General features: G+C 43.1%; 2 protein-coding genes across 2 annotated transcripts in view; one reads left to right on the top strand and one right to left on the bottom strand.

The window, feature by feature from the left end:
• Nucleotides 1–555: 555 nt before the first annotated feature.
• On the top strand, nt 556–2,232 carry LOC311274834 (tripartite motif-containing protein 16-like; the record flags this gene model as incomplete). Its single annotated transcript, XM_084382831.1, has 1 exon — nt 556–2,232. The coding sequence occupies exon 1, from the start codon at nt 571–573 to the stop codon at nt 2,230–2,232; it is 1,662 nt and encodes a 553-aa protein (XP_084238957.1). The 5' UTR covers nt 556–570.
• Nucleotides 2,233–13,414: 11,182 nt separating this feature from the next.
• The window catches only part of LOC311275472 (zinc finger SWIM domain-containing protein 6-like), a 42,485-nt gene continuing 31,453 nt past the window's right edge, over nt 13,415–24,446 (bottom strand). Inside the window, exons 6-14 of the mRNA XM_084384058.1 lie at nt 24,075–24,251; nt 23,837–23,983; nt 22,727–22,873; nt 21,595–21,855; nt 20,928–21,063; nt 19,238–19,395; nt 18,388–18,551; nt 18,217–18,298; nt 13,415–16,532 (exon numbers count right to left, since the gene is read on the bottom strand). Coding sequence (XP_084240184.1) covers nt 15,670–16,532; nt 18,217–18,298; nt 18,388–18,551; nt 19,238–19,395; nt 20,928–21,063; nt 21,595–21,855; nt 22,727–22,873; nt 23,837–23,983; nt 24,075–24,251 — 2,135 coding nt within the window. The 3' untranslated portion in view covers nt 13,415–15,669. The remainder of the gene's footprint in view (nt 16,533–18,216; nt 18,299–18,387; nt 18,552–19,237; nt 19,396–20,927; nt 21,064–21,594; nt 21,856–22,726; nt 22,874–23,836; nt 23,984–24,074; nt 24,252–24,446) is intronic.

Here is a 24,446-nt window from a genome sequence, read left to right as displayed (position 1 = left end):
AGTCGATGAGGGATGGTGAGGAAATGCTTGAATGTCCAGATCGGCCCTGATAAACCTCAGCGAAAGACAACGTCCACATGTGGAAGGAGCAATAGAAAGAATAAGGACACATGGTGGTGACATGGATGTTGTTTTACCTGAGTGACGAGAGAAGACTCTGAAAGTCAAAGTAGATCATTAACTGTGTGAGACAACTATTATACAGCAGCTTGAATCTTTATGAGAGTTCAGTTTGATAACTCGCTGCTGTCAGTCAGCTGTTTTTAACCAGGAAAAGAAAAGTGACCAGAATCAGAGGAAGAGTTAGAGAAATATCAACAAAGCCTGAGGAGCCAAGAAACATTTTACAACTAAAAACTTTGATGTCTTCAAATGTGGAGCAGGTTTTAACTGAGGCTTCGTTGTAAAAGAGGAAACACAGTTCAGATTCACAGAGCGGCTCCTCGTCCTGGAATGAATAAAATGTTAATAACCACTCCCTCTTCTCTCTGATCGCTTATGTTGTGTACTGAAATTAACTTCAGTCATCAGGAAGTGAAGCTCAGACAGTCGTTGTCACTGAGAGGTGAAATGGCGCAGAGAGCAGTTCAGCTGGACCGAAAAATAATTTCTTGTTCGATCTGTTTGGATCTACTGAAGGATCCGGTGACTACTCCCTGTGGACACAGCTACTGCAAGAACTGTATTGAAGGTCACTGGGACACAGAGGATGAGAGGAGGATCCACAGCTGCCCTCAGTGCAGGAAGAGCTTCACACCGAGGCCTGAGCTGCTGAAAAACACCATGTTAGCAGCTTTAGTGGAGGAGCTGAAGAAGACTGGACTCCAAGCTGCTCCTGCTGATCACTGCTATGCTGGACCTGAAGATGTGGCCTGTGATGTCTGCACTGGGAGAAAACTGAGAGTCCTCAAGTCCTGTCTGCAGTGTGTGGCCTCTTACTGTGAGAAACACCTCCAGCCTCATTATCAATCACCTACATTTAAAAAACACAAGCTGGTGGAGCCGTCCAAGAAGCTCCAGGAGAACATCTGCTCTCGTCATGATGAGGTGATGAAGATGTTCTGCCGTACTGATCAGCAGTGTATCTGTTATCTCTGCTCTGTGGACGAACATAAAGGCCACGACACAGTGTCAGCTGCAGCAGAGAGGACTGAGAGGCAGAGAGAGCTGGAGGGGAGTCGACAAAACATCCAGCAGAGAATCCAGGACAGAGAGGAAGATGTGAAGGTGCTTCAACAGGAGGTGGAGGCCATCAATGGCTCTGCTGATGAAGCAGTGGAGCACAGTGAAAAGATCTTCACCCAGCTGATCCGTCTCATGAAGAAAAGACGCTCTGATGTGAAGCAGCAGGTCAGATCCCAGCAGGAAACTGAAGTGAGTCGAGTCAAAGAGCTTCAGGAGAAGCTGGAGCAGGAGATCACTGAGCTGAAGAGGAAAGACGCTGAGCTGAAGAAGCTCTCACACACAGAGGATCACACCCAGTTTCTACACAACTACCCCTCACTGTCAGCACTCAGTGAGTCTACACACTCATCCAGCATCAATATCCGTCCTCTGAAGTACTTTGAGGATGTGACAGCAGCTGTGTCAGAGGTCAGAGACAAACTACAGGACGTCCTGAGAGACACATGGACAAACATCTCACTGACAGTGACTCAAGTGGATGTTTTACTGCCACAACCAGAGAACATGACCAGAGCTGACTTCTTAAGATATTCATGTGACATCACACTGGATCCAAACACAGCATACAGGCATCTGTTATTATCCGAGGAGAACAGAAAAGCAACAAGAATGAGAAAACAACAGTCTTATTCTGATCACCCAGACAGATTCACTCGGTGGGATCAGGTCCTGAGTAGAGAGAGTCTGACTGGATGTTGTTACTGGGAGGTGGAGAGGAGAGAAAGAGTTGGTGTAGCAGTCGCATACAAGAATATCAGCAGAGCAGGGAGGTCAGATGAATGTATTTTTGGACTCAATGACAAATCTTGGTCATTGTATTGTTCCACAGACAGTTATTACTTTGAATACAACAGTGTCAAATCTCCCGTCTCAGGTCCTGTGTCCTCCAGAGTTGGAGTGTACCTGGATCACAGTGCAGGTATTCTGTCCTTCTACAGCGTCTCTGAAACCATCACTCTCCTCCACAGAGTCCAGACCACATTCACTCAGCCTCTCTATGCTGGACTTCATGTTAATGACTCTGCTGAGTTTTGTGAACTCAAATAGACAGAAGTCATTTCAGGGTCAGTGGGTTAAATTCTGTGTTTCATGTCTTCACACTTGTTGTGTTTCATCATCATTGTTGCTGAGAGCTGATTGTTGTGGCGTTTCTTCACTGCACACAGATCAGCTGTCAATCAAACATGATGGGCGGTACTTTGACGTCTTCTTGTTGTTCTGTAAATGTTGGACTTTCTTCAGGCGGCGCTCCTTCCTGTGTCTGTTCAGCCACGGAGGCTCTCGCTGCTCATGATGACTTCAGTTTACATGATCATAATCAATAAGGAGATGCTTCATTATTTGCTTGTACATAGCTGAGATTCTGCTCCAACACACTGATTGTGTGGATGAAGTCAATCTGTTCATGAAATCATTGGACAAGAGTGGTTTAACAGACTTTACTGATGGACGTGTGAACAAACTGGAAAGTGTGTCCATGTTTTGCTGTTTTGAACAAAGGACGGTTCAGATTCTGATTCTCTTCATATTTTCTTCTGTTCACTTGTTCTTCCATATTTTGAGGTGCGGGGCAACTCGTCTATGACTCGTACTAAACCTTTGTATGTGTCAGAGAAAAGAGCAATTAGACTTATAAACAAGGTGGATGACAGAAAACACAGCAACAGACTGTTTATCAGGTCACACGTGATGAAATATGAAAAAGAAGTACTTCTTATGAGTTATCTGTTACTTTAGTTGAGCCAGCAGACACTTAATTTACTGAGTGTAAGCCACTAAAAGCGCCACCCTGTGGTGGTCAGAGGATGATGCACTAAAGGACCACATAAAATAAAATTAAAATTAAAATGTAAAATATTCAGATATTCAGATTTTTATTAATGTATTTTAAATGTTGAAGTGAAGTGCGTATATCAAAAGTGAATTGACTTTAAATCTGAAACGACTATTTACCCTGACCATGGTATACCAGACTTCACTGACGGGACGTGTGGACAAACTGAAGGTTTCAATCATGAATAAACAAACATTCACAAAGTCTTTTCTTCTTGTCGTCATTCCAGATGATGCAGCTGCCAACACATCAACACAACCTGCTGTTTTACTCTGAGGCAGGCACTCTGCACTGGGATCAGGGTTCCTAACACCTTTTCCACTGGTCAAAAATCCCATTTAAACCTGTTAACATCAGGCTTTTTTGTGCAATGGGAATGTGTAAACTCTGCAGTCACACCCGGGTCAGCTGACTCTGCAGTAGACACAGGTTTTAAACATAAAACCCGGATGAACACGCTGTATTCCGCCGCGCGAAGTGATGACGTGTTATCAACCTCAGGTGGTGGCGCGTAAATAAAGAAGGGATTTGGGATGCGGCCTATTAAGGACGTCTTATTACTGGACACAGTGTTGGAGGTGGAGCCCCGTCCATTCCTGTGAAAGCTGCTCAGTGGTGTTTTGAAGCTAAAAAAGCTCGACTCTCCGATTATGAAAATACCTGGATCGCCGACCGAGCCGGCTAACTTCCGGTTTAGCGCTATGCTAACTTCCGGTTCAGCGCCCGGCTAACTTGAGGGGGGGATAAAATAAGTTAATCGTACGGCTCTTCTTGACTTGACAAACGTTATTGGATATAATGGCTCAGATTATGTCAGTGAAACGAGTCATGTCGCGGAGGTTGCTACGCTCAAAATATTTTATCCACGGTTTTACAGACGCTTCTTTCACAATAGCGCTACTGTTGTTTTCTCCTGTTACAACTGCTTCCGGTACATTCTTGACGTTAAACGTGACGTCAGTGACGTACAACGTGACGCTTCATATAAAAGTCAGTGGGCATGGGGTCAATGGGCGGTTTGAGCGGGTTGACCGGCGTTTAAAAAACCTGTGATGACCCGCTAAAAGAACAGAATAGATGTTTATGTTTGAACGTCTCTTAGTTTGACAAATAAATATTAAATATAAGCAAGTATAAAAAACAGGTAAAAATAGTGAAATATATACAACAAGATAAATAGGCACAAGAAAAGCGTTGGTGGAAAAGCGGTGTAAGTCAAATTGGGATCCATTAGCGGTAGCCCTGTTGCTAACGTCGTCTGGTTCAGCTTTAAATTTGGTTTTGAATTGAAATATTGTGTAATCGCTCTACCTGGGCTTCATTGTGTCACTGAAATTGCAGTACCTGTAGCCTCTTGTCTGGTTTATTTCATGGCCAGACAGTCGTTCAGGTTTTCCATCCGAATGTAGCGCAAATTTTCAGAACATCTGCAAAAGAAATATACGTGCGTCAGTGAGACTAGTTAGTGACTTGTTCAAAGAGCAGGCTGTCGTCTATCACTGGCTGTGAATGGACTTAAAAACATAAATAAATGTGAACCTTGCCATGCAGATGAACCAGGAGGGCCTGGTTACACCACATCCAACTGTCTAACAGGTAATTACACAGTCAAACCTTCGCACCAATCTTTAAACAGCCCACTAAGTTTCAGCAGATTTAATCTGGTAAAGCACATTAATTAACTGCTCCTCGCACTTTAATATAAACGCAATAGATGCCCTCAGGTGAAATTTAACAAAAGAATATAAATTAACTTTAATGCGTTAACTCTATTTTTTTCTTTATCGTAAATCTCACAGGGGGATAACGTTACACAGTTACATCGTGTGGCGAGGAATTATTGCAGGAAGGTTGAACGTTATCAAAGGGGGCAATTTTGATATTAAATTCAGGCTGTTTCTTTTCAGGTGCTAATGAGTTTGAGTGAAATGATCACATAATTCGACTGAAAGCTGGGTTTGCGGGCTTGTTAGGTAAGTGAACAAATGGCGACTATTAATCATCTGACAGGGATGATGTGTAAGACACCACTGAGGGGTATGCTCCGGAGGAATTAATTAATATTTAATTATAAACCCTGGTCATAAATATCAATGAAAGCTTCACTGTATTTCAGTTTTAAGGAAAAGCTTCAGCGTCTGGAAACGTCAAAAAACTGAACCAAAACAGACTATTTAATAACAGGCTCAATGCACAGTCACACCAAACCTCATTAGAAAGCTGATGATTCGCTTCATATTAGCCGACAAACAACCGTGTTTATGATCACAAAGTTTTGGCTACTCACCGATGAAGCGTTTGGGTGTTTCAGTTGTGTATCAAAATTCACCAAAAGCTTTCTTTTCTTACTCCCAAACGTCCAGTAGATCAATTTCAGTAAACAATGTAGTCCAAAATATATATTCTACACATAAACGGTGACAAAATAAAGAAAACTGGGATCACGGATGCGTTGTCATGTTGCACGTTCCCGTCATTTTAGTTTCATTGTATGTTTGTAGGCGTGTTTCTCTGTTTTGTGGTGTATTTTAAAGGTTTTCTTCCCCAGCCTGATCTTCCCTCCACACCTGTCTTGTGTTTGTTTGATCAGTCCAGTCTTGTTACCTGAGTTCTTCCCAGGCTGCTTTCCCTCCATACCTGCACCTCATCTCCCTCGTCGGCCCCTCCCTCCTTCCAGTCTTTTTCCAGCCTATCAGCTTCTCTGTTTCTGGTGTTTTACAGCCTCACTCCACCTGCACCTCATCTCCCTCGTTGATTTAATTTGTAAGTCTTTTGTTTAGTCGTTGTTGAGTTATTTGCTAAGTTTCCGATATCCTGCTGTTCCTGTCGTGTTTGCCAGTTCCTTGTATTGCTTTTATCCAAATTAAAACCACATCCACTGCACTTCCTGCCTGCTGTTTCGTGCATTTGGGTCCACCTTCCCTGTTCCAGCGTGACATCAGGCTTTAAATCAGTCAAAAAACTCCTTTATTTGGAAGGAAAACAGCTTTAAACTGCAACACAGAGTTATCTAAAGACCTTCTGTGCTTCCTTTTACATTGCAACATCTAAATAAAAATCCAGATCGACAGATTTAAATGTGTTTTATTTGAAACTGGATTAGGCTTGACTGAAATAAAGGGGGGCTGTTGGGCCTTGGCGGAGGTATGCATTCTACTGAGTGCCATTCTTGTATTTAGTTATCAACCCTCGCCATACTCACACTAAAAGAGCATCCATGTTTTCTCATTAAAAGATGGTGACACCAACACTTTCAAACGCTGTATTTAACATTTAATAAATAGTTTAAAACAGTCTATGTTGTTGGAAGCAGATGTAAGATTTTAATAGAGGCTGTTGTTTTTAAATAGGTGTACAACCCATATTATACATTAATGAACAATTAAAATGTCCTTATAGCTGCTTACAACGACATGAATGCTTTATAAAAGGTTTATTAAATGTTTATGTGCTGCTTATAAATGCTACGTGTCCTCTACAAAAGAAAATCTAGGTTGTTTTCGAGGCATTCCTCTCCCACATGTTTGTTCAGATATTTTTTAAATCACCTTTCACATGTGAAAAGGCTCCGAGTGAAGAGATGATGGTTAACACGGGGCTGGAGAGCCTCGACATCAGCAGCGCTTGTCAGTGCCAATCAACAGGCTCCGCTCTGTTGCTAGGAGACTGGAGAGGATATTTTCAGTCGGTCCAGCGAGGCTCTGATTGGACTGTCATTACTGGCCGCTGGTGTGACTGACCATGAGTGTAATAACTCAAGTTTTCATCCCGAGAGTGACCGCTTTTAAACTGAGCACATTTTATAAATTGACCAGAATAGAGATCGGACTGATCAGAACAGAAAGACTGCTCCTCTGAGCTCCATCAAACATCAAACAGCTGGAGAAACTGAATCTATTAAGAGCTGTACATCAAGAGAAAACATCCTCACGTAATTAGTCAAATTATTAAAATGGAAATCACCTAAATAATCAGATTAATTAAGCTGCCGTTTCACCGGATCCTCTCCTCCTGCGCGTCAGTTAGAGGGATTTTGTTGTGAAGCCTTGGCCTTTCAGGAAACACCTAATTGCTATTGGCTGTTTCGTTTCGCTGTGACATTTATGAAAACTTTATGGACAGGAATCGCTCCAGCGTGTGACATTTTGGGTTCCCTTTAAAGCTGTGAATATGAAGGTTTTCCACCTTACGGGCCACGGCACTCAAAACGAAACACAACAACAGCTCCCGCACCGAGTCTTCGTGGCTCAGATGAAAGAGCGATGAGGAGAAAAGAGAGTGACGGCGTTTCCATCCTGTAAGAAAAGGTTACAAATGTGATGCTTCCTGATGGAGACAAAGGTCTTGTGTGGTTTTGAAACACAAATCTTCTCACAGGTGGTTGAACTCTGCAGGTAACTGAAATGATCAACAGATGCAGCAGCTACAGTGAAGTGTGACACAACTTGGCGAATGTTTGACGTGGATGTGTGAAGCAGAACCAGGACGCGCCAACAAGATAGTCAAACGTTTCTCAAGAGCGTCTTTGTTTCAGGATACACCATCCACAAAGACTGATTTCTTTCTTATTGTAGCATTTTCCAATTTTTCATTTCCGACAAGCTGTTCGACTGCCCCCTGTGGGATTAATAAAGTTGTCTGGATCTATAGATCACATTATCTAACTCTCTGCAAGAAAGCATATTTCCCAAAACGTCGTCCTTTAAGTGACACAGTGATGTTGTCAGAGGCATGTGGACAGAAAAAGCTAACGTCTGCTGAAAGTCACGCCTATAATACACTTTAACATCTCTCACAGAGTGTGACATGCAAATGAATGCCGGGTGTCAATGGGGGCCAACGCACAAAATGGCTTCCCAACATCGCCCACATACAGACTCCCCATCACAGCATCAGCATCTCTGCATGTGTGTTGAAATGGTTTCACCAGTGGCAGACACCACGTCTAATTACCTAAGTTGGCGTGACAGTCACGGTGCATTAAATCAATGGGACTGGGTTTTACACCAGCTCCGATGTGGATTAGAAATAGAAACCCACGACATCTCTCACTGAAAACTGTGCGGACTGATGCCAACACGTCGGTTAAACAACTGATAATCTCGTGAAGAAGCTACATCACACGTTACCTACCTGATGTAATGTTTTCCTGCTAATTTGACGACACAAAGGAAATGCATTCAAACTCAGCTGTTCCTGTTAACATTCCTCGCTGCAGGCTGTAATCTGACAGCAGGTCTGCAGCGAGGGGCTACTCGTGTTGTGGGGCAGGTGGACTGTTTCCCTGCAGTCGCCCCACCGTGCCTTCATTTGCATACTGGATCAGATTATCATTACATTATGTATTCCAAGGACGGGCCTGAGCGTGATGGATGATTGGTGCAGTCTAGTAATCTTCACCAAGGTGCTTTGTCCAGCCGGAGCAACAGTGATCTACCGCTCTGCTGCTCCAGGGTCAGACTCGATTCAGGGATACCATCAGTTAATATCTAAAATATTACGCACTGCTTTTAATTTGAATTATTTTACAGTCTGGAGAGCTGTATGTTTCATATTAATACACAGTGGAAACAATCGATGCTGGTTGTGCCTGGAAAAAAGGTGTAAACGTGTGTGTAAAGTCAACTTTTATGGATAAAAGTGAATAAAAAATGTCAGTTTCTGAGAACAAGCACCAACGTTTTTCAAGATGTAAGATGTATAATATATAAACTTTAAAAAAAAATATTATGCCAAGCCATAGGCACGGCTAGCTAGCCATTTAGCGAACGTTAGCAATGAAAGAGCACTTCAGACGATCTAATTCAGAAACTCTGAAGTGAAGAAAGTAAAGTGTGTTAAAGTGTACGTTAACGTTCAGCGTTGACACAAGTGGGAGTGATGTCAACTTAAAGAAATGGTATGGTCCAGTTTAGGGGTGTCTGAAATTGTATTACAGGAAAAATAAATAAATAATAAAATATTAATGTTTTGTGCCCTTGACTTGTATTTTCTTTTCTTATTTCAGGGGGTCAGATCCCTGGTTTACAACAGTTTACAACTGTCTTAACTAGCTTACTGTGCACTGTAGCAGTTTCCTACAACTATCTTACACATATGTTAACTAGCTGAACTAGCTTACAACAGTTTACAACTAGCTAACAAGTGTTTTAACCAGCTTAATCTGTGTTATAGCAGTATCATATAACTAGCTCTCAACTAATTTAGCAGTATGACGAAAAAAAAATCACTTTTAACTTGTTGATTTTTGCATTATTGAGTGAAAGTACAATTGATCATGTACAACTGGTCAGATGTTTAATAACAGAAGCACTTCCTTGTTGTTGAAAGAGATACAGACGGGATATTCTCTGTTTCTGAACGAAGCCGGAGGAGCTTATAAACACTTAACAGCTGCACTTCTACGTATCCTATAGATCGGCCCACACGCCTGTTTCTTGCTCATAGATTATGAATTATTCTGAAATGCTGACATCTGATATCGAGAGACAAACCGTCTCTGCTGTTCCCATCATGGACAGATAATACAGAGTCGATGACTCCGCTAATAGGAGTGGAAGAACAGGTCGGTCCACACAGGATATGTGTGATTAAGGGTGATAAGATTTATCTGCGGTGCCAGTCACACAGATGGGGTTACAGAAATAAGCTGCTGCCTGGTTACAGGATACGCTCCAACATCTCGGTGTGTGTGTGTGGTGCAAAAAATAGCCTGAAGAGACACTGGCATCTAAACCAAGTGCACAGATATACAACATGATATACGTGTGGAGGTGTGTGACAGTTGGAGGCCATTTTTTAAATGTGGACCACAAGATCACCTGGTGCTGAAGCTACAGGTCTGAGAACAGGTCTGCTGTGTGCCCAGTAATTCATTTCACTTTCATCAAGAAGTCTGGGACTGTACCAGCGTCACTGGGGTGTGTTGGGAGGTTTAATCATATATTCAACTTTTCCAAAAAAGCAAGACATTCTACTGAAAAATCGTCTTGGGCCAGCTGGAAAATACATCATGACAAGTCTTCAGTGAAGTTAGTTTTAAGTTGGATATTCAACATTCGCAGCCACTCCAACATTTCAAGTGCACCCGTATTGCAGACTTTACAGTAAACACACGGAGAAGACGGCTACAGCGTGTACCGACTTCCTGTTTTCAAAATAAAAATGTGGGATGTTTAAAGCAGAGATACTGTGTTTAAAGGAATTGAGAAGCTATTGAGCTAAGATGCTAATATTTATATATAGCCTAAAAATTAATAAAAAATATTTAGAGATGTAAAACGTAAAACCAAGAGGTGTATCTCATGCAGCCAGTGTAGTTACAGGATCCCACACTGATTTTGAGTCAATTGATCACATGACCTGGAAGCTATTGAGCTAACATGCTAACATTTACATGTAAAAATTAACAAAAATTAATAAAAAATATTTAGAGGTTCAAAATGTGAAAACAATACAACAATATGCAACAATTCAACATGTCTTTAACTGTTTTTCAATTACTCACCCATTGTACAATGGCAGTTCCTGGTCCTGCTGGCTTGAAGGTGGCACACATAGCACAGCAATTTTGATCATCAAAGACTAAAAACAACAAGATTTATTTAATTACATATACCTCCTATCCATCTTGTTTTTGATTTGTAGCTTAATTAGCCTTTACCTGAGGCCTCCAGGATGTGAAGAGCCAGATCTCTCCTCTCCTCCATTTCTTTTTTTAGATGTGCTGAGGTTCATGTCAGGGATGGCTGGGAAAGCCTTTATCAGAATCAGAATCAGAATCAGAATCAGAATTCCTTTATTTGTCCCGCAAATGGGGAAATTTCTTTGTCACAACAGCCAAAGGACAGTATCACACTTAAACAATAATAATCAGGGCTTTTGCCATCTAAACAAGATCAAATGCAGGTACAACAATAATGGGGGGCATATAATAAACTACATACACTCATGATCGCTATTAAAAAAACTGTTATCTCTAGTCACACTATAATTTGTACATTTGCCGATATTGGTTCACATCAATTCATCTTTCCCAAGAAAAGTTCCTACCTCACATGTTGGAGTGAATGGGACATAACGCCCCCTTTCCACCTCACATCATGAAGTACTCCCTGAATAAAGTTTATATTCATCATTCTCTTTAAATTCAGGTCCTTCGTGTCCAGAGATTATCACACACATTTGCAACAACCCAGTGAATAACCAATGTTTTCATTAATTACAATACTCAATACTAAAAAATGTACCGTGGGTCATTTTTATAATCTATTTTACAAGTGAAGTCCCAGCAGCTGAGTCAGAGCTTTAAGGTCTGAACATTGAATGCAATGGTATAAATCACTGGCTTTACATCTTTGATCAAGATTTTGACCCATATCATTTTAGAAATGTCATATGTGACCTTTTAGAGTTATCTATCCCAGCTATTGATCATTAAAAGAGCCTTGGCATGTGGCCCATTTAAACACTGTATCCTTAACAAGTTAATGTTAATTTCATTTAGATTTGAATACAGTTCCTAAAATTGAACAGTGTATCTCCATCTTGTAGTTGTTAATAACTTCCTTAAGTTACATAGTTTCTGGTGTTTTCTCAGCCTCTGTAGCAAATAGAAACGAAATTCAAAGCTTACTTCAAAATGACTCATACGCTTCCGCCTTCAAGGAATACTTATCGATACAGGGGGGAAAAATCACCCCTTGGACAGTTTTGATACTCACTAGTTCATCTCTACACGACGGACCCTCCCCAACAGGTGTCGAGGTCGTCGTTGTTGTACCTGCCGGGTGAGGGCTGCTAGCCGCTGCCGCTGCCGCAGAACAGATCAGTGGGATCTCATACTTCTGAGCAATCATGGCGGCAAATTAAACATTTAAACATAAATGAAACTGTTTAATCTTTCAACAGAAGCATAAAGAAAGATGTGGATAAATAGAGGAGTAGCGTCGATCTTGATTCCACTACAGTCTGTGCTCACGCTTTAGTTTGGACCATATTTACATTATTTAATGGTCCGTTTGTTTCCAGAATAAAACTTCCTCTTTGTAAGAACTTCCTGCCTATTCAGGCCCCTGATGAGGCAGGAAGTGGGATAAGGAAAGCTTAACATTCCCAAATTATCTTTACAGGAAGTAAAATGAGGCACTAGGAGAAATTATGACTTCCCCCCTTGAAGAGCGCGAGCTGTGTGTACTCGCCCGTGCACCAAATTCAACATTCAATTCAATGCAGATGACAGTTAAAAGTAATCAAATCAAGAAACGAGATCTGTTTTTCAGCCCGAAAACAAACGGACAAATGTCGAACCAGCATGAAACTCATCGATAAGAATGAAGTGAGATCCAAATAATCCATCGTCGTCTGTGAGTCTCTTCCTTCACTCATAAATAAATAAAATCTCCTCCTGACGTCAACTTAACTGATAAACTGTGCTCCTCAAATCCCCCCTCCCTTCTGTGTCTGATCGATGTGGATCAATATCCACATCGATCGATAGCATCTTTTCTGATGCATCCTCGTCTCTTCACCGACTTTTTGATCAATGCACTTGACGGTTTCTATCTACGTTGGTTTATTTGATGTCATCTTATCCTATCTCTCTGACCTATAGACTATCATAAAATCTTATTTTATTCTTTATTAATTTGGTAATTAAAGCAACATTATGTAGAAATTTGGCATTGTGTGCGATTTGGCGCCCCCTACAGCGTCTGAGTGCAACACCACTGTCCCAACTACAAACTACAAACTACAAATGTGTTTGTAACGCTGTGATCAGCACTTTAATACAGTTGATCACCAGTGGATTAACTGTATATTAATGGATGGATTCAACTAAGCAAACAGGTCGGAGCCTTTTCATTGGATAATGACTGCTCAGCTGGAAACAAGTTATTTAACCCTAACTGATGCAGCGAGTCGCTTGGGAAGAGATGCTGCCATGTTTCATCCATCGTCCTTTTCAGGGTCGCGGGGGGCTGGAGACCATTTTTATTGTCATGTCTTTGGATTGTGGGAGGAAACTGGAGCACCCGGAGAAAACCCACGCAGACAACATGCAAACATCACAGCCAGGTCTCAAACCCAGGACCTTCTTGCTGCGGGGAGTCGAGCGCTAACCACTGCGCCGCCGCGCTGCGAGGTCACCCGAGTTTACTGAATGAGCAGGTTTTCCCATCAGTGGATTTTTTTTCTTCCCTGATGGCACGAGCCATTTCACGATGACAACGCCACGATTCATCGGGCTCCAAGACCACCACCGAGTCCGGACCTGAACCCCGGTGAGAGTCTTGTACTAAAATATCTAAAATCAAACATTCAACTTTCACCTTCAACCCTAAACTTCTGTCATTCCCAGAACGAGAGCTTCAATAATGAAGAACGGAGACTTCGTCCTCTCAAAAAACGAATTTAATCAAAAACAAAATGTTGATTCAATAACAAGTTTATAAAACAGTGATTTAGTTACATAAATAAATCGATCAGTGTATCAAATCTTAGTTTCAACTTCATGAGCATGTTGACATGGTTGTACAATCATTTACCTAACGTAATAAATAAAAAGGGAGCATATTTCGTTTTCCTAAACAAAACAAAAAAAAGGAGCTACGAACAGACCTCTAACGAGGGAATGAACAAGAGACGACACTGAAAAACAGATGAAACGAGCTTTTAAAGCACAGAATACAGAGCCAGTTCAGATTAAAAAAAAAATTAAAGACACTGAAAGGTCGTAACCGGAGTCGGTCGGCGTATGAATAAAAGTTTGGTAGTCAGAACTCCCATTTGGTTATTTTAAAGCATTAAGACAAGGCAAGAAAGAAGGCTGTTCTCGTGTGAGGAAGTCTAGAGAGACATGAAAACAAACTGAGCTGAAGAGGAAAAATACAACAGAAGTGTAGAAAAAGTGGAACAGTCGAGACCTTCAGTATAGAGCAACTTTCTGTCCTGCACAAAGTCGAGACGTCAGAAGAAGGAGGGCGTGAAACAGAGCTTTGTGAGTCGCTGCAGGAGGAGACGCGAGGGGCAGATTTCTCTCCAGCTGTCGTGTCGCCGCCGCTCTGCCTCCACAGTCGTCTCTTTCTCCGACTCCTACGATCCTCAATACGCGTCTGTGTTCGGGAGAATACGCACTTTGCATGTCCACTTCCTGTCGCACAGCCGGGCCAGTTTCCGCAGCTCGTCACACGCGAGCGGCGCCAAACCGGCCGGCGTGGACTCCTGTCTGAACCGGGCCCTGATGCAATGCAAGGCGAATGTTTTGAAGTCCTTCTGATATGTTTTTCTTTTTTTTTTTTTGTCCTTGTTTCAAAAACCAAAAGTACTGCAGCTTCAAGTATTGTGCCTTACATAGAATATTCTGTCATAAATTAGTTAACATATACATTTTTTTCAATATTCAGACATATACTTTCATATATACAGGACAATAAAATGCTTTTGTTCTCTTCTGTTCTCTTTTTGTCTGCTTTTTTCAAAGAGAAATCCCTGAGAATGTGTGTTGACAGTTGCCAAGTTTCCACAAGAGCGAGCGCCGCGACAGTTTGTGTTTCTGTGACGAACGTGTCTGTAAAATAAACACACTGAATGTTCGAGACAACACTGCGAAGCCAAAACAATCAGCCGGACGATGGCAGAAACAAATATCGACCCAGTAAATGAATTCTGATTGTGAATCTGGAGTTTTTCTGTCGGATCAGAGCCGCCGAAGAAAAAAGGTTTTTTAAAAGACTTTTTTCCTCAAAATTTTGACTCTTTCAAAAGAAAATTCTGACTTTAAACTCAGAAATCTGACTTTTTTCAGAAAATTATGATTATTTTTCTCAAAATTCTGACTTTTAAAAAGTCAATTTAGACTTTTAACCCAGAAATCTGACTTTTTCCTCAAAATTCGGACTTTAAACTAGGAATTTAAGTCACAGAGAAACGTCGGGACTCTGAGTTTAAAGTCAAAATCCAGAGAAAATGTGTGAAAATAAAAGTCAGAGCCTCGTCACAGCGGCCCTGATCCTTTTCCGTAGTGAAGACTCGGGAGGGGGAGAGTAAAGCTGGATCCTTAAAAAGAGGTACTTGTCACTTCAGATGGAGTTTCTCCGTTTGGTTTAAAGCCGTTTGTCTTCTCTTTGAGGCTGTGAACGTTAGCTGAGGGAAGGAGGAGGAGTGCAAGGTGGACATTTTGCCACTGGACAATTCAGTTTATACTCGGTGTAAAACTCTCTCGCTTTCATACATATAAAGGGAAACACACAAACTTCCACAGATCAACAAGTTCTCTCCTTCTGAATGGTTTTATACACATCGACACCAGCTGTTGCTTTTAACGGTTTACAGTGTTCTTTAAATTTCTCGTCGTTTTTAGGAGAAAATTGACCCTAAAACATATTTCACATCTCGTTCCTATCATCTTCGGCCGTCCAGTTACTGTTTCCAACACTAAAATCAACCTCGAGTCCGTCTGTGCTCACGCCCGGTACAACTCAAGATGAAAAGACATATTCACTGTGAATGAATATGACTGCTCATCACATTCGACCCCGGACTGCCAAATCATAGGAATAAGAGTTGTTTTGGGAGGATTTTCACTTCAAGTTAGAAAGGATACAAAAGAGACTCAAGTAAAATCGGCGATTTGGTCGTTCGATCCTCTTTCAACCAAATCTCTCTCGAACGAGCATCATGAGCTTCTTCTTGCCCTTGTATATCTGTTTCAGGTTGTCTATGAACTGTGTGAACTGGATGTGTCCGTCAGCCGCCATCAGAAACGTCTCTCTGGCTTTACTGAGGAACTCGATGAACTCGCTGTAGTGGCGCGGGCTGATGTGCGTCAGCCGCGAGTGCGTGGTGTTGATGTAGGCCCCGATCGTTGCGTCCAGTAGCTGCCTGAGTGGAGCCTTGTCCAGAGGCATCAGCTTCCCAGAGTTCCTGCGACTGTGCAGCGCCACCATGCCCGGCGTCGTTAACGTGCACCGCCGCAAAATGTCCGACAAGACGGTGGCACACTTCACGCTCTTCACCACCAGGGGGATGACGGATGCCAGTTCGTTTTTCCCCAGCGAGTGGCTGAGAGCACACGCCCACAGCACGTCGTTGATGGCCGGGTGCGTGTCTTGGTTGTAGCTGAGGTTCAGGTGAGTCATGGCTAACGTTGCTAGTTTGTACGCCCTCATGGGATAACCGCGGTGCTCCATGTAGCGCGCTATTGTAAACAGCTGTGTGTAGTTCATTCCCGTGGCGGCTGCGTCCAGTACAATCTGATAGGCTGTCTCGAAGGCAATGTGGTCCTTCTCGCAGAGCGTCAGCGCCGACAGGGCACAGTTTTGGGGGTCCTTCATGGCACACTGCAGGGCCAGGGTGCGGGCGGAGTTGGCCAGGTTCTCCTGCTGATGGCAGTCCAGATGCAGGCGGACGATGGTGCTGTTGGACATGACGGTGCTCGCCACGACGCTGGTGGCTTCGGTGGGAGTGAAGAGGGTGAACCAGCTCTGCATGATGCTGTCCAGCGCGAACACACCTGGACGGAGACAAACAGGAATGTTTACGGGAAATCAACCAGATTGAACAAATAACGTCTCCAAAAACATTTATTTGTTAAAAGATGGACACCTGAACACTAACGCACCTTCTGAGTGGAGATGAATCTTAACCTCCCCCCTTCATCCTCCCTCTTTGTGTACACACACATGCTCACATCACTTTTCTATCTATTTGCTTCATTTATTTTTATAGTTCATTATATTTTCCCTAATGTCTACCTGTGTTTGTATTCCAACCACTTCCATTAAAACTTCCTGCTGAAGTTTTTGTTTGTTTGTTTGTGTTGTTTTGTTTTATTTCTTTCACTCTTATTATATTTTAGGTTGAAAAAAAAAAAACCCAGCAGGTACAAACGAACAAAGTGCGACCTGTCACACAATGTCCCGCACACAACACATCTCTCATTAGTCACAATTAATATCCTATAAATAATTAACTGCTTAAATACGTTGTTCGCTTTCTGGTATTTTCACGGTTTGTTGACGATAACAAAAATGTAAAATGTCGCCAGTCCCGTCCTTTAAAACCTGCAGTCCAGATAGAAAGTTAATTCACTCTCTGCAAAACTAAAATGCCTCTTTTAGACTTTAAAGATGTTTAAAATCTAAAAGCTAAAGAAAACTTCATTTTCGACTTTAACCTCTCTTTTGTTAACTAGTGCACGACTCTGACCTGTTGAACTTGTAGGTTGCGTCAGCGCTCTTTACAATGGCTCCTCACCGTCTAATTAGATATTCTGTTTCTAATTCTCTGACATTATAAAGTCTGGCTCCGCTCTGCATCACCGACTGGCTCGTTCTCAATGAGTCCATTCAAACCCGTGCTCGCAGAAACAGGGAGTCCTTGTCACTCCACCCCACATTCACAAGAAATCATCTGGGAGGAGGGTTTTCCCCCTACAGAGCTCCGTCCCTCTGGACACCAGCTTCCTGTCCACTTCAGGGAAACCAGCCGCTGGGTTTCAAGTATTCAAGCCCAAACATGAGGCGCACTTAATCAGCCGAGAGCCAACAATCTTCGTTAATCACCTCCCTGACCGTCGTTCCTTCGCCCTTCCCTCTCTGCCGCTGGGAGCCCTCAGAAACAAAGTTTGGCCTGAGTCACTGAACACCTCAACTGGACATTAAATGCTGAATATTAGATTTCAATGATTATTTTCCACAGTATCGATGCTTCAGTAGCAGCTGTGCTTCCTCACTCTCGTCTCTTTGACACACATTATTTTTAAAGGCCTGATAAAAGCTAATGTTGAGATATTTAATCTTTACTGCAGTCGTTCTGCTGTTCTCTGCTACCAGCCAAGAGCCGTCCTGCCTCAGCGTCCCGTTACAGCCTTCATATATTTATTTTTAAAGGTGCAGTATGTAATAACTTTAGTTTAAACATTAAATAAATGCTGTAAATGCAGAAGTTAGCATGCTAACCAGCTAGCCCCGGCCTGCCCTGCTTTGTGACACCTCTCCAGGCTCCCAGTCCAGACTTCTAGCTGCACGGCTAGGTGAGCTAACTTTCTAATGGCAGCTACAGCTAGCAGCAGTTAGCAGTCGCTCTGGTGATGTACCCGCCCCTTATTTGTCTGGAGTATGAATAACCTGTGACCGCTGCAGGGTCACAGCCAGATGTTTGTGGGTTTCAGGGACCAGAGGGAAGAACAGACTCACCAGCCTCAGTCGCACAAGTGACCAGCCACCGCACCATCTCTCTCCTCCGCCAGTTCAAGGTGGACAGCGTCATTCTCATCACCTGTACGAAACACCAGGTTAGCTCTGAATCTGCCCGACACATAGGATGAAATGTGTGTGTGTGTGTGTGTGTGTGTGTGTGTTGTTTACCTGAAGACCCAGCTCCAGGGACACTTTGAGCAGCGTGATGTCCGGCAGGCTGTCCATGAGGGTGGCGATTTTGAAGGCATCCTGGGCCAGTTTGAAGATGTGGGAGGCGGAGTGGATGTTCTTCTGGATGGACTCTAACACTGTTTCTAGCTTACGAGCGTCGCCTGGTCACAGAGCAGAGGTTCAGTTTTACTGGATTATTGTTTGTTTACATTCAACAACAGAAAGATCTGTTTTTAAAATGCTTTTCAGCTGAAAAACAAGTTATTAATGTTGTTATGAATATACATAGTGACTGCTACTGTACATTGAAATTCCTACACGTCTCATATCACGTTCACATTACATGTTTATGTCCTGACTTTAACAACAGGTGATGGTGGTGACCGCAGTTTGAGACTGTGTTTCATCATTTGTAAGTGTCAAACAGCTGAATACTTTTGATGAGATCTCGGGGCAATGTCCAGCCTTGTGTGTGGCGACAGAAACCGGATATTTCTGCCATAAGTTTGAACATCTCCAGCTGGGTTTTGTACAACAAAACCAGGTGTGTTTAACGAGGTCTCTGGACAATTTTCAGCCTTGTGTGTGGCGATAAAAAAACAGATATTTCTGACGGTGAAAAACTGTGTTTTTAACAAGATCGCTCCGTCTTTGTGGGCGACAAAACTGTGATTTAAAGGAGACCTCGGGCGTCTCCAGACAGGTACTTTAAGACAAAACATGATCTTTTCCTCGTCCTAACCAAGTGGGTTTTTGAACCTAAACTTAACTCTGTGCTGTCACAAGATAAGACACGTCGAGTTGCAACATAAAGAAATGTAAAGCAGCATTGTAAATGCCTGTGTACCTTTAGCAGCAGTGAGCATGGTGGAGGCCAGTTCACACTGTTGGGTCTCTATGTGGCTGAGAGTGAACCAGCGAGGGAGGCGATTGGGCACCACTGACACTATGTGGTGAGGCCGGGACAGGTCACCGGAGGGGGCCGTGGACTCCAGGACCGGCAACCTGAGCACAGAGAGAGAGAAAAACGATAAGTCTTGATTGGACAAAAAGACACAGGAAGTGATGCGTCCACTCAGAGGAACAGTTCATGAAGGTAAAGAAGTTATCAAGGTGAAATGTTCTTTTTACGGCATCAATCAATATTTTCTCGACTCAGGTGGATCTTTGCCTCGGGCCACGAGCACCGAGAATCAGGACGAGTCCAAAAGAAACAGCTCAACTCCTTTTTCCTCTGAACACGCTCCCGTCATATCGAGTTACAGCTGCCGCGTCTGTTGTCTAATAGTCCTGTTTTTTAATTCAAGCCCGAGATTAAAAAAATATATAGAGAGATTTCACATATGATGAAAATCAAAAGGGTTTAATTTGGGCGAGAAGAAATAAAGTTTCGTAACACCCGTGGCGGTCAGGGAGGAAACCAACAGCATGTATTTATTATTAACACATTTTTATAAAACTCGTTTTCAGCGGCGTTGAATTATTTAGTGAATATTCCAGCAAAAGGAGGTTTTGTCATTAAACAGCGCCCCAGATAGCTCCTAAATCTGCCTCTCTTCCTCTCCGTCTCTGCAGCCGGCACACACAAGCCAGATGACATTTAAAGAAAGCAGAGGAGCCGGTTTACATTCAGTCCGATCAGAGCGGCCCTCTTCATTTCTGTTTCCTCCTCTCACCACTTAAAGTACGTCTTCTACCCTCCGCCTCAGCCCGTTCTGACTGAAACTGCATTTTTCTTGCCCCCCGAAATTTTCCCAGACGCTTCCAGATCCTGTAAATCTTCCGTAAAGCAACGATCACTCGTCTTAACGACCACGGAGGACGTTTCTCATCAGAAACAGAGTTTTGAAAATCCCAGCGTTTATAAAAAACGCTCAATATCAACAAATCACCGACACCAGAATTTTTTTTTGCTTCTACAAGGAGTTTTTATGGTTATTAATTTAATAATCCAGATAATGTATTAATATCTGTACTCAGGATGAAGGAAAGTCCTCATCAGGGTTCCCACTCGTTTTTCCAGAGATCACGTTCCAGGACTTTTCCAGGACGATCTGATTTAGCTGGTACGACAGACAGAGAGCGCACTCGTACACTAATATGTTCCTTAATTAATCAATTTATAACCCCAATGTCTTTTTCTCCTGTGAATTACAGTATCATCCACTGCTGCCTGAACATGTCACTGAATAACATGAACACCTGTAACCAAAGGTTGTCAAGAGCAATAATAAATATGCAAAAGAAAAACAAGACAAGTCTCCTAAAACAAACAACTAACTGGTTTCCTTTTAAGAAACATCTACGTTTTTTTGTAATACTCTACAGTAAAACTAAATAATTCTTTACTCTTATGATCAAAAGTATTGATCTGAAGCTCTGAGGCTGTTCTGTTCTGATCGGCCCACATCAGTCTGAACAACTTTTTGTTTAGTCTCTTCAACTTCGGCGCCACAGATATCGTTGTTGCTCGTCCACGTCTGAACGAGTTCTTCAGGGTTATAGAAACAGTTTAGGACGAGGTCGGGTCGACTCACCGCATGGCCCTCAGTGCAATTTTGTACGCCAGCTCGGCGTCATGAGGTAGCAGGGAGGTGAAGAGATACTTGGCAAAGGTGTGCATGGGGACGCTTTCTCTGTAGAGCAACTCCCCCAGACCGCTGTAAGGACCAGCTGCAACACAAACAGCAGAGATCAGGTCAGTGAAGGCACCACAGAGAGGCTAGGTTAGTGAGATAACGTCCTCGCCTGAGAGTCTGATATCAGAGATGAAGACACAGACTGATCTGAACAGTCACCTCATCACAGCACGTCCTGAAACATCACGTGAGGAGACGTTACAAGAAGCACACGGCAGCATTTCAGACATTTTAGTCAGCGGCGAAATGAAGCAGCACAAAAAGGAGAGAATGACTTTCATCTATTTCATCTAAATTATTATTAATTAAATGAGTTATTTGACATCAATATCACAGATATCAACCTTACTTCATCTCTTAATAAATGTATGAACACTCAGCACCAAACGTTCTGCTTTCTGATGAAGACACAAATGTTTTTCTTTCATTCTTTCTTCTTCTTTCCTTTAAGTATTTCTGACACATTTATTAGAGAGTTTGGAGAGTTACACACATCTGAGCATTCGGTTTCTCCTGTGAGAACATCTTTACAAACTAAACGCAGCAGTGTTTGAGTCTGACTCACCGTCGAGCAAGAAGACGGCTTGTTTCCGGAAGATTTTCACCAGCGTGTCGTCTAAATCCACTTCCTGTAGCCTGGCCAATAGCTGCTCTTCGTTGCGACACACTTTCTCCTGGGCGTAGAGGCCGTCCGGCATCACCCTCTGCTGCCCTAAACCGATCAGAGCCGTCTCCACGGCCAGCGACACGAACGACTCTCCTTCCTCCAGGAAACGCTGCGCCGGCAGGACGGGATGCTCCGCCCTCCGACCCGAACCCGGCGAGCCTGAGGGTGACGCAGAGAGAGAGAGAGGAGGGAGACAGGGTGAGGGATGACTCAGGGAGGAGTATTGATAAATCTATTGATCTATTTGTTCACTCTGGTGTTCTCTCTTCAGTCTGTTCTCCTGAGGGACGTAATCATGTGTTTTAATGGCTTAATGATGTCTGGGCAGACCTCACAGCTGCTCCCAGGAGGGTTACCAGTCCCTGATGAATACACACACACACACACACACAGACACACACACACACAGACACACACACAGACACACACACACACACACACACACACACACACACACACACACACACACACACACACACACCAGAGTGCTCGCGGTCTTAATTGAAAACTTTCACAACTTGCTCGCTGCAGAGTGTAACTGAGCTCAGCCCGACGAGCCTCTCTGACTAAAGTATGTTGAAGTTCGTCGAGCTGAGCTCTCTGCATAATTAATGCGTTTTAATTGGAGTGTTTTTCCTGCCGCATTTCTTATTCATGAGCTGTTATTGGTGGATGACTGCGGGCCGATCAGCACGTCTGTGTCATCGCCGCTGATTGCGACCTGAGGGCCTGCAGCTCCGACAGGAAGACACAATCACTGCAGAGTCAATGTTTGTCTGCTGTTTCTGTCAGGGCTGGAGAGTAGCCGAGTACATTTACTCTATTACTCTACCTGAGGTATTTCACTTCGCTTCTTTACACTTAAAGAAATATTAATACTAATGTTCATTAACGTGGCACGACGCACCGGTCTTCATGGGTTAAACCTGTAGACCTTCAGAAGGATTCTGAATGCAGGACTTTTATTCGTCCTGCAGTATTTCTACCGTGTTGTTGTGGTACTTTTACTGCAGTATCTGTGTTTCTGTACCTGAGAAGTCGAGCAGGACCGCCGCTCCGTCCTCGCTGCCTCGCCCCGTCTCCATCAGGGTGCTGAACAGCGTGCCGATGGGGTCCAGAGGGTGACCCACCCAGCCCTCCAGGTTAGTGACTGAGGTGACGCCTTTATGGAGCAGCTCTGCAGTAACACACACATTTTAATTATTGTTAACAGTCATTTTGGTTAAAAACTGATGTAAAACCGCCAGGAACTATAACAGCTACAAATAAATATCAACTACATACATGTATTGACATTTATATCACATATTTCTGGCTCTATATGACAATAAAACCCAGTGATAAAATCCAATAATTAACCCGACCTGGACCCAGATTAATGGCAGGAAACTGAGGAATTAATTTACCCGTTAAACAAGAATTAATTTAATTTGAGTTCATGCTAAATTATGAAGTAATGAGCTTGTACATTAGCCCTTCTCAGACAGAGACTCTGCCAGCAGCGCCGGCATGAAGCCGCTCCAGTGTGTCGTTTCATACAGCGTGCCGGGTCCAAAAGACTGAAAGGGGCATTAAGCTGGATTAAACAGCCTCCTGCAGAACGATCATACTGTCACACTGCTGTAGTTACGAGATGTTAACGTCTCCCAGCAACTGACGAGACACTCAGCGAAGGTGTTATGAATCACAAAACATGTAAAATAATATCTGTAGTTTTGTAAATCCAGTCTGGGTGAGACTGTTTCCCCAGTTTGTGCGTTTTCTCTCATCACTGTCGTGCAGCTCTGAGCACATTTCTTTGGTTTATTCGCTGTTTTATTCCCTGAAACTTCATCTTAAGAGCCACTTCTGTGAAAGAACACGACATTTCTAAGATCCAACTGTAAATCTGACTTTATTATCTGTAGCTGACAAAAGTGTCCAGGATGAAATCATGAACATTTACAGTCCCAATGTTAAATGTTTGGATTTGTTCCTGGATGCTTGTTTTCAGCTTTTTTCCAATGGAGTTTTGAATGGGATATAAATCAGGAAACACAGAGTAAAAGATTTAAATCATGCTGGAGTTGTCCTTTGAATGTTAATGTTTTCAGATTCATACTTTCCATCTCAGCAGGAGCCTGAAGGAGGAGAAACTGACCTTTTTTGTGAGCTCTGAAGAACTCCAGCTGTTTCTGCTGTTGCCTCCGCAGCGTGTTGACGATGGCGATGGCCAGTCGGAGCGCCTCCTTTGGGTAACCGTGAGATCTCAGGGCGTCGACTCGGGCGCACGCAGTCGGGACGTGTTCTGCAGGAGAGGAGAACGGATTTACTAACGACCACCTTCCTCTTTATTTTTAACAATCTCCGCTCTGAACCGCGTGTCCCCGCTCTCTCACCGTGCCACAGGGGCCACCCTCGGGCGTCGAAGAGGGAGCTGTCGAGGTTGTCATGGTAACAGTAGTTGGTGTAGTGGTCCTCGGTGATGATGTGCTGCAGGTGGGGGTCCTGCCAGTGCAGGTCGCAGGCCTCGATCGCCCGCGTGAACACGGTCCGGTGAGGTCGAGTCAGGGAATCTGCGAACGCAAATCGATAAATCCATAAAACCTGCTTAAGATAATTAAGATGCTCATTCTAACTGCAGAACCTGCCTTAGAAACCTCACGTTTTTAAGTTTTCAAGTGTCAAAGTAATCCAGTTACAGTTCCCTGTACATCAATGGGTACATTGGAAACAGGAAGTGCTTATAGCTAATTCGGCATACTTTTAAT

The sequence above is a fragment of the Pagrus pagrus genome (genome assembly GCF_965226575.1).
Source record: "Pagrus pagrus genome assembly, chromosome: 19".
Lineage (NCBI taxonomy): Eukaryota > Metazoa > Chordata > Actinopteri > Spariformes > Sparidae > Pagrus > Pagrus pagrus.
The sequence above is the reverse complement of the archived record's forward strand: the minus strand, read 5'-3'. Positions and strand labels throughout refer to the sequence as shown.